This window comes from Bombus pyrosoma, linkage group LG3 (assembly GCF_014825855.1).
Source record: "Bombus pyrosoma isolate SC7728 linkage group LG3, ASM1482585v1, whole genome shotgun sequence".
NCBI classification, from domain to species: Eukaryota; Metazoa; Arthropoda; class Insecta; order Hymenoptera; family Apidae; genus Bombus; species Bombus pyrosoma.
In genome coordinates, this window is record NC_057772.1 from 14,348,936 (window position 1) to 14,360,579 (window position 11,644).

The 11,644-nt window shown below is 27.2% G+C and overlaps 4 protein-coding genes across 7 annotated transcripts; 2 read left to right on the plus strand and 2 right to left on the minus strand.

The window, feature by feature from the left end:
* Positions 1-394: 394 nt before the first annotated feature.
* On the minus strand, positions 395-2,482 carry LOC122565750 (DNA-directed RNA polymerase III subunit RPC7-like). Of its 2 annotated transcripts, XM_043722050.1 has the most exons (3): positions 2,122-2,469; positions 1,923-2,026; positions 395-1,559 (listed from the first exon to the last, which is right to left on the minus strand). In XM_043722050.1, the coding sequence occupies exon 3, from the start codon at positions 1,269-1,271 to the stop codon at positions 621-623; it is 651 nt and encodes a 216-aa protein (XP_043577985.1). In that variant the 5' UTR covers positions 1,272-1,559; positions 1,923-2,026; positions 2,122-2,469; the 3' UTR covers positions 395-620. The 2 variants fall into 2 exon arrangements, with proteins under 2 accessions (XP_043577985.1, XP_043577983.1); XM_043722048.1 differs by having other exon boundaries at positions 395-1,291; positions 1,923-2,482.
* A 147-nt stretch (positions 2,483-2,629) lies between these two features.
* Positions 2,630-5,657, plus strand: LOC122565749 (nucleolar protein 58). The gene is made up of 4 exons (XM_043722047.1): positions 2,630-2,822; positions 3,001-3,077; positions 3,246-4,756; positions 4,883-5,657. The coding sequence occupies exons 1-4, from the start codon at positions 2,778-2,780 to the stop codon at positions 5,017-5,019; spliced, it is 1,770 nt and encodes a 589-aa protein (XP_043577982.1). The 5' UTR covers positions 2,630-2,777; the 3' UTR covers positions 5,020-5,657.
* Positions 5,658-6,961: 1,304 nt separating this feature from the next.
* LOC122566301 (fizzy-related protein homolog) lies at positions 6,962-9,583 on the minus strand. The gene has a single exon (XM_043723396.1). It carries the CDS (start codon positions 9,100-9,102, stop codon positions 7,642-7,644), a length of 1,461 nt encoding a protein of 486 aa, XP_043579331.1. The 5' UTR covers positions 9,103-9,583; the 3' UTR covers positions 6,962-7,641.
* Positions 9,584-10,269: 686 nt separating this feature from the next.
* LOC122565569 (NADH dehydrogenase [ubiquinone] 1 beta subcomplex subunit 3) lies at positions 10,270-11,618 on the plus strand. Of its 3 annotated transcripts, none has more exons than XM_043721640.1 (2): positions 10,270-10,395; positions 11,178-11,618. In XM_043721640.1, the coding sequence occupies exon 2, from the start codon at positions 11,197-11,199 to the stop codon at positions 11,512-11,514; it is 318 nt and encodes a 105-aa protein (XP_043577575.1). In that variant the 5' UTR covers positions 10,270-10,395; positions 11,178-11,196; the 3' UTR covers positions 11,515-11,618. The 3 variants fall into 3 exon arrangements, with proteins under 3 accessions (XP_043577575.1, XP_043577577.1, XP_043577576.1); XM_043721642.1 differs by lacking the exon at positions 10,270-10,395 and adding an exon at positions 10,405-10,499; XM_043721641.1 differs by lacking the exon at positions 10,270-10,395 and adding an exon at positions 10,544-10,697.
* Positions 11,619-11,644: the final 26 nt, after the last annotated feature.

An 11,644-nucleotide genomic window follows, 5' to 3' on the forward strand; every position in this document is an offset into this window, starting at 1 on the left:
TTCACTTTATTATTTATGTAAAATATATCTGTACGTATATCTTTATTTATGAATCTTTTTAATTTGAGAATAAATATTTTAAATGTCATTATATTTTTAACCTAACAAAAACTTAATAAATTCATATACCATATAATATTTATGTAAGTACTTACATTTATTATATTTGTACTGTTATTATTCCTGTCATGGGATTTATTATTATTACTGTTATTATACAATATACGAGTACATATTCTATTGTATTAAATATTAATATATGTATATGTACTGATAATTTAACGAGTTAAAAAGTTTATAAACGTTTCCAATATTATTATGAAACATAAAATGTATTAATCTGTACTTTATAAAATATAAATAATCTAATTTAATCAGGAAAAATTAGAAAAAAATTAATTTGTATCTTTTTTAAGTGATCTATTTATTTAAAAATATTTCTATGCACTTATATATATATAATATATATATGATAAAATTACATCTCACAAAATTATCAAATTTCCTAAATTGAAACAGAAAGATAAGGATCTTAGCAAGTAATTTTTAAGATAAAAAATTGTGGTATTTAAATAAAATAGTATCTGAAATGGAAATTTTTGATTCTTGTAGAAACTATATTAATAAATCGGCCCATCATCTAAATTATCGTCTTCATCATCGTAACCTTCTCCATTATCGAAATAATTATTCACGTAATCAGTTCCCTCATCCATTTCCTCATCTAGTTCTTCTTCCTCATCTTCTGCTTGCTCATCATCCTTTCCTTCTGCTTCTTCCTCCTCCTTTTCTTCTTCCTCTGCATCACTTTGTTGCAAACTCTCTTTTTTTTCTAATTCTTGCAACTTTGACTCTATATCAACGTTCTTACGTTTTGTCTGTAGGTTCTCACATTTTTGTCCTTTACGCTTTCGTAATTGAGGCTTTAATTCTACAGGCATTCTGCTCCAATCATATCTACTCTCATAACTACTTTTATCAGTAATCAAGTCTTGATATCGATCTGAATACCTCTCAATATCTTTTTTAATTACTAAAGGCAAAACATTGTTAGGCGATTCTCTCATATATTCTGCATATCCTTTCTTTAATTCCAACAAATAGCTCATTTCTTTAGTAATATTTAAAGGCAATGGTTTATATTCTAGAAGAGGATATTTTAATGGAGGTTGTAAGACTGGTGGAGGTAATGCTTCTCCTTTAGCAAAGCCTAATTGTTCCGTACTGATTGACATGGAAGGTTTACCTCTTCCCCTGCCACGTCCCGCCATGATAGTATTATATATTTATCCTATTATTATATTCAGTAGGATAGAAAAAGGCAATGTTTATTCCAAATTTATTAGTAGTTACAAGAATATATGTGTTTAATTATTCTGGTCATTTTTCAGCTTAAATGTGAGTATGAAAAATATGAAATATCAGTACTTTAGAAAGTTCTCTCAGACATTTTAGACCATAAGTTATTTTTTACTTTAATAAACAAGAAATAAGAAGGATATTTGACAAAATCAAAGACTTCATCAGCTAATTCTGTCTTACATATTTGTAACTGATATCTGCAAGAACATGAGTAGTAATATACTTTAGTATATACTTCAGTAATATACTCAATCTTCAGTTTATAATATGATACATAGATATAATCTCAATAATATTTAATAGTCAGATTCTGTAAATAAACTTAAATAGAATATATTGAATAAATAAAATACATATTTTTAACAACTGTAATATTTGTTTTAATGTATCAAGAACCAATAAATTTGTTAATATTATTATAAATACATCAATGATACTTTAAATACCATCATGTTTGAATAATAATGTAACTCATTGCATGTACAACATTTAGTACAACTTCTGAATTGTATTTTCGAACATGTTAAATTTATTTTTTATGAATAAAATATTTAACTTACGGCGGCTGAACTTCGTTTTGAGCACACCGAATTTGTAACTTCTTTTTATATATGATAATTTCTTACAAAATGTAAAATTCAAGTAGAATCCAAAAATACTAGTCCTATGGCGTGGAGATCAGTGTTGTAAAAATACTGTATACTTGTACGTGTATAAAATTAATAACTAATGTATGATTTATTAATACGCTATATTTACTTCACTAATAATTCATATTACGATCATATAAACTCATATACTGCGAAAGCACGATCATATAAACAGACTTCGACTCGACGTTGACACTCGATCGACACACTTGATTTCTACCGAAACCAAATGTATAGAAGGAACTGTTCGAAAATTGAGTCGTGATAAATCAACATGGAAGACAAGAAAAGGATCTCGTTCTGTACATGCGTGATATGCTATGGATGTTTCAGACAGAGACAGAGACACTATATTTATCTTTGTCTATCTCATACAATGAGAACTTTGTTGTCTTCGATGTTGATTTTTCGTGACTCAATTTTCAGACGGTTTCTCCTAGCGAGTTTTCATTGATGACTGATGAATGATGACAAATGCATGTACGTGTGGTTTTGGAAGTTTCATAACAGCACCGTTATGCGGCTTAATAATTAAATACGATACCAAAATGGTGATACCCTCACCAATCCCCCTCCATTGCAGTTGCCGGACTTGTGTATACGTGGGTAATGTTACTAGCGCGCAGTATATAGTGTTATACGACCGTGCTTACTGCTTATGAATGTTTTACGGAATTATAACTAGCTGGCGCCTTTTATTATAAACGTGAAAATTGTTAAAAACATTAATACGATATTTCTAACCGTGAAAAGAAATTAACCAAAATGTTAGTGTTATTTGAAACTCCTGCGGGATATGCAATTTTCAAGGTAAATTATATTAAAAACTGTAACTTAATACTTAACCTAAAAATTGTTGCACGTGTTCATGCTGCTAATAATTTTTAGGTTTATTTTAACAATTTAAGTATTTTCTTACGTTTTAAATACGGTGTAAATATCTTATTGGTTTAAATATGTACCATAAAATCATGTTTGTTTCTTACAGTTACTTGATGAAGATAAGTTAACAGAAGTAGAAAATCTTTATCATGATTTTGAAACACCTGAAGCAGCTAGTAAGATGTAAGTTGATGTTTTTGACTTTAATTTTGCATTACAATAATTTTGATAAGTTCTGTTGTTAAAAAATGCATTAATACCTTTAATTGAAGTAATAAATTCGATAGAGCAAGATATTGCATTCAGAACAATTTTAATTTTAATTTTAATATTAAATAACTTGCATTACAGAGTGAAGTTGAAACACTTTGAAAAGTTTGCCGACACTACTGAGGCTCTTGTAGCTACAACTGCTGCAGTAGAAGGTAAACTTTGTAAATCATTAAAGAAGATACTTAAAAAACATTGTAATGAACTTCAAGAACAACTAGCTGTAGCTGATGCTAAGCTAGGTAATGCTATAAAGGATAAACTGAGTTTGTCTTGTGTCAGTAATACTGCTATACAAGAATTAATGAGATGTATAAGAAGCCAGATGGATAGTTTATTGGCTGGTTTACCTAAAAAAGAAATAACAGCAATGGCATTGGGTTTAGCACATAGCCTTTCTAGGTACAAATTGAAATTTTCACCTGATAAAATTGATACTATGATAATACAAGCTGTTTGTTTATTAGATGATTTAGACAAAGAATTAAATAACTATGTTATGCGTTGTCGTGAATGGTATGGTTGGCACTTTCCAGAACTTGGAAAGATTATTACAGATAATATAGCATTTGTTAAAACAGTAAAAGTAATTGGGACTAGAGAGAATACTATAAATTCAGATTTATCTGATATATTATCAGAAGATGTAGAGGAAAAAGTAAAAGAGGCTGCTGAGATATCTATGGGAACTGAAATCTCTGAAGATGATATTTTAAATATTCAACATTTATGCGATCAAGTTATTGAAATTTCTCAATATAGAACACAATTATATGATTATCTTAAAGCAAGAATGATGGCAATGGCACCAAATTTAACTGTTCTTGTCGGAGAGTTAGTGGGAGCTCGTTTAATCTCACATGCTGGCTCTTTAATTAATCTTGCTAAGCATCCAGCATCTACTGTGCAAATACTTGGTGCTGAAAAAGCTCTCTTTAGAGCATTAAAATCAAAAAAAGATACTCCAAAATATGGTTTAATTTATCATGCACAACTTGTTGGACAATCTTCAACAAAAAATAAGGGAAAGATGTCCAGAATGTTAGCTGCTAAAGCTTCATTAGCAACTAGAGTAGATGCATTAGGAGAAGATGGCAGCTTTGATCTTGGTGCAGAACATAAAGCTAAATTGGAAGCACGTTTGAGGATTTTAGAAGAAGGGAATTTTCGTAGAATTAGTGGCACAGGCAAAGCAAAAGCAAAATTTGAGAAATATTATACTAAAAGTGAATATATTCAGTATTCTGTTAATGAGGATATAACTCTTCGACATGGGAAAAGAAAACATTCTGAAATTGAAGATAAAAAAACGCTGATCGAAGAAATTACAAAGCCAGATGAAGAAATTACAAAACCAGTTGAAGAAATTACAAAGCCAGATGAAGAAATACCTAAGAAAAAGAAAAAGAAGGAAGTTAGTGACAGTGTAGATGAATCAGTAACTCAGGAAGTAGCTCAGTCAGAAGAAGTTCCGACAAAGAAAAAGAAGAAAAAAAATAAAGTACAGGATATAGAAGATAATATTGAATCAAGCTTTAAATGTGAACAAGAAGGAGAGAAAGCAGTAGAAAACATTCCTGGGATATCAGGGGGTTAGTTTTTATTTTATCTATTTTATGAATTTTAAATCTATAATATGATACGAATAAAATTACAAGTAGAAAATATAATATGTACAAATTTAATATACATATAAAATATGTTTTTTTTTGTTATAGAGCAAACAAAGAAGAAAAAAAAGAAAAAAGATAAGGATCGGGAGATTGAAGAGACTACATTTACAAATGAAGAAACAAGTGAAAAAGTTATAAGCGAAAAAAGAAAAAAAAAGAAAAAGAAATCTCAAGATGAATGAAATTTTTTCAACATATGCAATTTAAAGAAGTAACTTTTTAAAAATATAACTGTTCATTATCGATTGTAAACTTATATATAATTAAAAAATTAATTTTCTTTAAATATACATATATGAAATTATGTTTTTATAATAGAATTCAATTATATATTTTTAAATATAAACAATATAATCATACAATTTGAAGATAAGTGTATAAAAATGATTGTGAGTCTGTGCTTTGTAAGATGTATTATTAAAATACAAATATTTCAAGCATTGAATAAAGAATGATCAGTAAATAGCTTAGTTAATATTTAGAAATATGCTCAGTATTAGTGCTTTAGTGTCTTCTTCATTTTTATATATCTTTTTTAATATGATATATGTCTTAAAACATCATTGATATTTACTCGTTATTATCTATTTCTTTTAATAACACACTTCGAAGTTTAAATTTTGTAAATTCATAGTTCTGCATGTATGTATTATCTGATTCCAAAATTCTTCAATAGTATTAATGGATGTTTCATAAAAAATTAATTACGAATATCTCTATAAATAATTTATAAATATTTGTATAATAATTGTTGTACTGATGCATTTAAATAAATTTAATGATAATATGGTTACATGTAATGAACCAGAAGTGGAATCTATAACAAGTGTATTTACTGTTTATATTCAATTATAAGATATCATTGAAATTTGTTTGCGTTTAATTTAGACGTTAATAAGGAGCTTTTTTATATTTTAGAATGATTTTCTAAATAAATTATTGAAAACAAGCAGTTTTGTATAATACCACTGAATTTGTCTCAATATTACTTATAAAACTAAATGGGAGAAACGTAACTTCCAAAAAGTGCAGGTGATCACAACTTTTTGTCAAAAAAAAGTTTCAGGCTAGTTTTATATTGCAACTTGTTATTGATTCAGGACTGATCAACATTTGTTTGGAACATTTTTTTATTAGATTACTAAAAGTTCCTAAAAAATTGTGACAGCCATAAATATACTGTATATTTATACATTTAACAACATAAGGCAATGTAGATACATATACATATGGATATTCCCATTGATTTGAATTTATGTTATAACTATGTATTTTATTTATTGAATGTTTTAAAATATTACAGCAATTGTGTGTAATAATTACATATATTTCTTTTTCAAGAAGCTCAAACTCAACATTGTATTTTCTCCTCTAAATCAAACATCTTTTCCATATTTTGAATAATATGAGTAATATTTATGTGTATATGTATATTTACATTGAATGTAATATACATTTATCATAATTTCATAAACTAAGCGTAATCATTCCATATATGTTAGTGTTTAAATTTCTATTTCTAAATTGAGTTTGTACAAAATATAAGCTATAGTTTTTTGTATTTTCTATTTAAATATTATTATGATATTAAATTTTATATAGTATCATATCAATATTTAAAAAAGAAAACACTAATATTTAAAATTACTGATATATGCACTTATATTAATTCATTCCAATGTATCATATCAATTATGATACAATAAGGTCATATAATTTACAAACACTTTTATAAAAAAATCACATCATAATTTAATGTCAGAATATATTTATTTCCTTTTACATATACTTTAAAGTATTTTTTAAGATTTGGGAAAATAGATTATACATACTCTTTGAGAACTATACAATATAAATTTTAAATTCTACTGCACTAGAATGTTTATAGTATTTTTATTAACTGTTTTCTAATTTCTTTTAGAATATACATTTAAGTATATATCAATATATTATTTTTATATAAATAAATGAATTTATTTTATAAATCATATTTCAATTTGTACAATTTGCTGCTGCAAAATATAAATTAATATAAGTCATTTTGGAGGAAAAATAATTGATAATTATGATACAACCTTTTTATATATGTAAGTTTTTCTATATAAATTTCATATATATAATAAATTTTGATAAGGTTGTAAGAAATATTCTTTGAAAATCTGTAGATTTTATAAAAAATTAAAAATTATAAATATTTGGAATCTCCCTTTCTCTCTCTCTCACACACACACGCGCGTGCACACACACAGTGTATAATATGCCCTTAAAAGAAACTGCAATATTGCAATTCAAAATTAATAACAATGCTATAATATTCCATTTTCTTTGCCTTATGCTTTACAGTACTGTATATCTAAAGTAAATTATTAAATACTTAGTCATTGAATTTTGTTAAAATGAATAAAAGATATAAATGACTAATTAATAATTATCTGTATGTAATATTGTGTAATAAGATAAAATATAAAAAATGTTAAAAAAATAGATATTGCATTCTTGAAATATAAATTTTAATGCTTTGGACATAAAAATATTTGTGTGAAAAATACATAAAAATTATATATGATCTCTGTTTTTCCTTATAAGGGCATGATTTTATTAATAACTTATTGCACATAAAAATTAATGAACAATAGGCTGTGCATATAAACTTAATCTTAATAAATTTCAAAATGTTTTTACTTATAACTAAATGTTTGTAAATTATTAGTTATATACGTTATATATCTTATAATTTTTCAGAATACTAGAATAGTGCATATATTATGTATTATACATAATATCATAATTTTTTTTATATTAATTTATCGAATACTAGTAAAGAGGTTTAATACAGACTTATTTTCTTTCTGACTACGTGCTTTACTGAACACATTCCAAAAACGTAAAGTTTCATCTCCAGCACCAGTTACAATAGCTTCACCATCTGGTGACATAGCTAAATATAAAACTCTATATGAATGTCCTGTTAATTTTGCAACTTGAGTTAGACTGGGATATTTCCACACCAGAATTTGGTTTTGAGAATAACCATGTGTACTGACTAGTTCTGAGCTGTGCTTACTCCAAGCCAAATTACAAACTTGAGAACCAGTATCTACACATTGCATTGGTTGACCGGTTAGCGTATTCCAAAATCTAATGCATCTGTCTGCTGTACCACCACCAGAAGCTAAAAGACCATGATGATGTGGAGACCACGCGATAGCTTTGACAGCTGCTAGATGTTCAGTATATGTTTGTATCGGTGAAAGGGAATGTAAGTTCCATACATAAAGACGATTGTCATTTCCACCAGAGGCTAAATATTGATTATCTGGGGACCATTTGAGTCCACAAACTTCTTGTCTATGAGCTCCTAAACGTCTTTCACTCACAACACAAGGAGTTCTAACATCTCTTTGTAATATTAACCTATCTCTACTACCAGATGATAAAACTTCACCATTCCAAGCTAGAGCTCCAACTCTCGCACTATGTCCTTGTAACTTGCTTACTTGTTTACTCACAGCTACATCCCATACTTGGATATAGCCCAAATGTGTACCAACTGCAACTAGGTTTCCTCTTTCGTTCCAAGCAACTGATGTTACACTATTACCATCACTGGATAAATCACATAGTCTAGTCACCTGGCTGGTACATGCAGACCACAAATAGACACAGCTACCTAGACCAACACTGAGAACATTTTGAGAAGACCAATCAACAAGGTTTAAATAAAAGTCATCTTGCAGTTCAGGGGCATCTAGTACTTTGAAAGGTATTCTGGAAATCTTCCTTGTTGCTTTTCTTGGGGATCTTAAAAGTTTTTGACTTTTGGCACTCAATGGTGACAAAGAATAAGGTGAACTTTGATCCAATAGTGTGTGGTCTTTCGTAGGTGTAATGTATTTAAAAAGATTTCTGGTAACCACTGGTGATAATACTCTTCGTTCTTCACATTGTCCTTTTACATCTTCTATGCTTGCTCCAAGCAGTTCATTTTTTAAGAGACAAGAATAGGCAATACCATCGCGGTTACTTTCTCCATTCTCGCGAGTCTTCTTTGTGACTATACCATTCCGATTGTTCTCTGATATCATTGAAAATGTTGTTTGGTAATTATTGCCCGACCGTGTTGGTATAAATCGATCGAAACTATTATTCATCATTTTAGTTGGCGAAAAATATACTGATGGGTGAAGTCCAGGACTTGCTAGACTATCTATATGGCTCTCGCTGTTTGACTTCAACAGCCGTTTCTCGTATTCGTGGTGAAACATTTTTTTAATGCTACTCCTTCACATTCACTCACATAATTATTCACCATACACGATTGTTCTCCTTTAGATTACGTAAATTGCACGTCCATTGTCATTTTTCATACAAAACACGGTACTAATGAAATTGAGCAAACTGTCCCGTAGAATCTCTATTCGACGTCAACTTGGAAAATTTTTGATACGGAAATAAGGAGGTTGAACGTGATTCTCCAATCGAAATGCTTAGTTCAAAGCGCTATGTTTAAAAACAGATAGGCAAATGACTGTGTAAAAAGCTGTACTTGAATGAGTACCCATCTAGCGACGTACTAACGAAATTATAGTGAAATGTTGTTGTATAACGTATTTTTTAAAGAATATAAATAAAGAATTTAGATACGTCATTTACTACCAATAATATTATGTATTATCATTATTAAGTTAATTCCAAATTTTATATATCATAATATATTCAATGATAGGAACAATCGTATACCATATCTACTTCTGCAGTATAATAATGTAAATTAATAACATTAAGTAACGTTTTAGAAATTATTGTTTTAGTTATTTGTCCTACTAAATTACAATTAGAGGAAATTAAAAGTGCAATTATTTTCTTTCATGTAATAAAAACGAAATAACGTTTACATAATAAATTATATATTGGTATATCTCATATATACAATATATAATTTATATTTTATAAATAAAATGTATAAATGCTTAAGGACATACAAAAATATTGTTGTAATTTTATTAGTAGTTGATATATACAATATTTTTATACAAGAATTTAAATTAAGTATCATATAAATCATAATTGTATGTGATTTACGTAAAATGTAATATTTTCTGTTTAGTTTTTGCTTTTGTACTGCACATATTTATGTATTATATATTTATTTTTGTACGTATATACTCCGTATATATATTGATAGTTAAATAACTCAAAATTCATAATTCAATGGATATCCATGAATAGTAAACGCTAACAAATTTTAACATTATAAATCAATATATAATTTAAAAAATTATATGTTTATTTAAGATAAATGTTTAGTTTATTTAGAAATATGTATTTGTGAAATTACTAATAAATATTATATTCTGTGAATAATTTCATAATTTTTATTAAAATTTAAATATGTTTAATCGTAAGAATAATTTAAAATATGTATTATTTAGATAAAATTTTATTTATTCACATCCAAGATACAAGATTGCGCATGCGGCATACGTCAAAATTGACGTGTGTATATGTATGTATATTACCATATTGTATAATCGAACAATTTTCGGATATTTTTAAAGGTATGTATACATCTTTCTGTATGTATAAATGTTTCGTTTTTGTAAAACTGTAAATATCATTCTTATCTTTATTTGAGAAATCAAACTAACATTGTAGAATGATGGTAATAAGGACTTTACTTTTAAAGTACATGTAATATACCAAGCTTAACACTCAAATTGTAGCTTACATAAGCTGTACAACTTCTTTTGTATAAAGTATTAGTAATTAGTATAAAAATATTAAGTGTTTGTATTTTAAACATAATGCGAAACGTGCTTAAAACTGTACACATACAATAAGTTGTTCTGTTGATGTAAAGGTTAAATAATTTTATTCAATAATTACAATTTTGTTTTACATTAGATAATTTTTTTTAATTTCTTGTTTTATTCTGACCATAAATTTTGTATAATAAACAGATTAAATTTTCAGGAAAATTACATGTAATGTGTTAAATCAATAAATTTTCATATTAATAATAAATTCACTTATATTTTGTTATTGTATTTCCAAATTATACAATATATGAGGTCTTTAAATTTATCTTATTATAAGTGTATTCTACATAAAATTTTGTATTTTTATACAAAAGCATGCTATGTATTGTGTATATGTTTACTTGACCTTACAATAATTTAATGCCTGACATAACAAAGTTATGTATCCTTATCTGTTTTAATTACCTAAAAATAGCATTAGCATTTATAAATTAGATTTGTTTATCCTATATTTTAGGTATTTTTTGTAACATATGATTATCGTTCAAATATTCGATTATAAATTAATAATTCAATTTCAGATACAACTTTTTTGAAAAAATGGGAGGTCATGGTCATGGGTCACCAATAAAAATACCAAGTCCTGATATATACAAAGTAGAAGATGTGCCACAGCTTAAAATGGTCCAAGAGGAGCTAGCTAAACTTGGGTTGAAGGACCCTTGGTTAAGAAATGAAGTTTGGCGTTATACAGGACTACCTGGTAATTCACATTTCTTACGAGTATTTAAGGGAGTTACCAAGGGTATGCTAGTCGGGTTTACAGCATTTTTAGTAACAATAGGTGTAGAACAATATTTTGGAATTACTTATGGCAAACATCATAATGAACACCATAACAATGATGATCATCATTAATATTATATAAAGACATATTTGGTACACACAGGAAATATGAAACAGCTTAAATTACTGTTATATGTATTATAGCTTTAGAAATAAATTATAATTTGAGATTTAAATGATGAGAGTAATGAATTCTTTCACT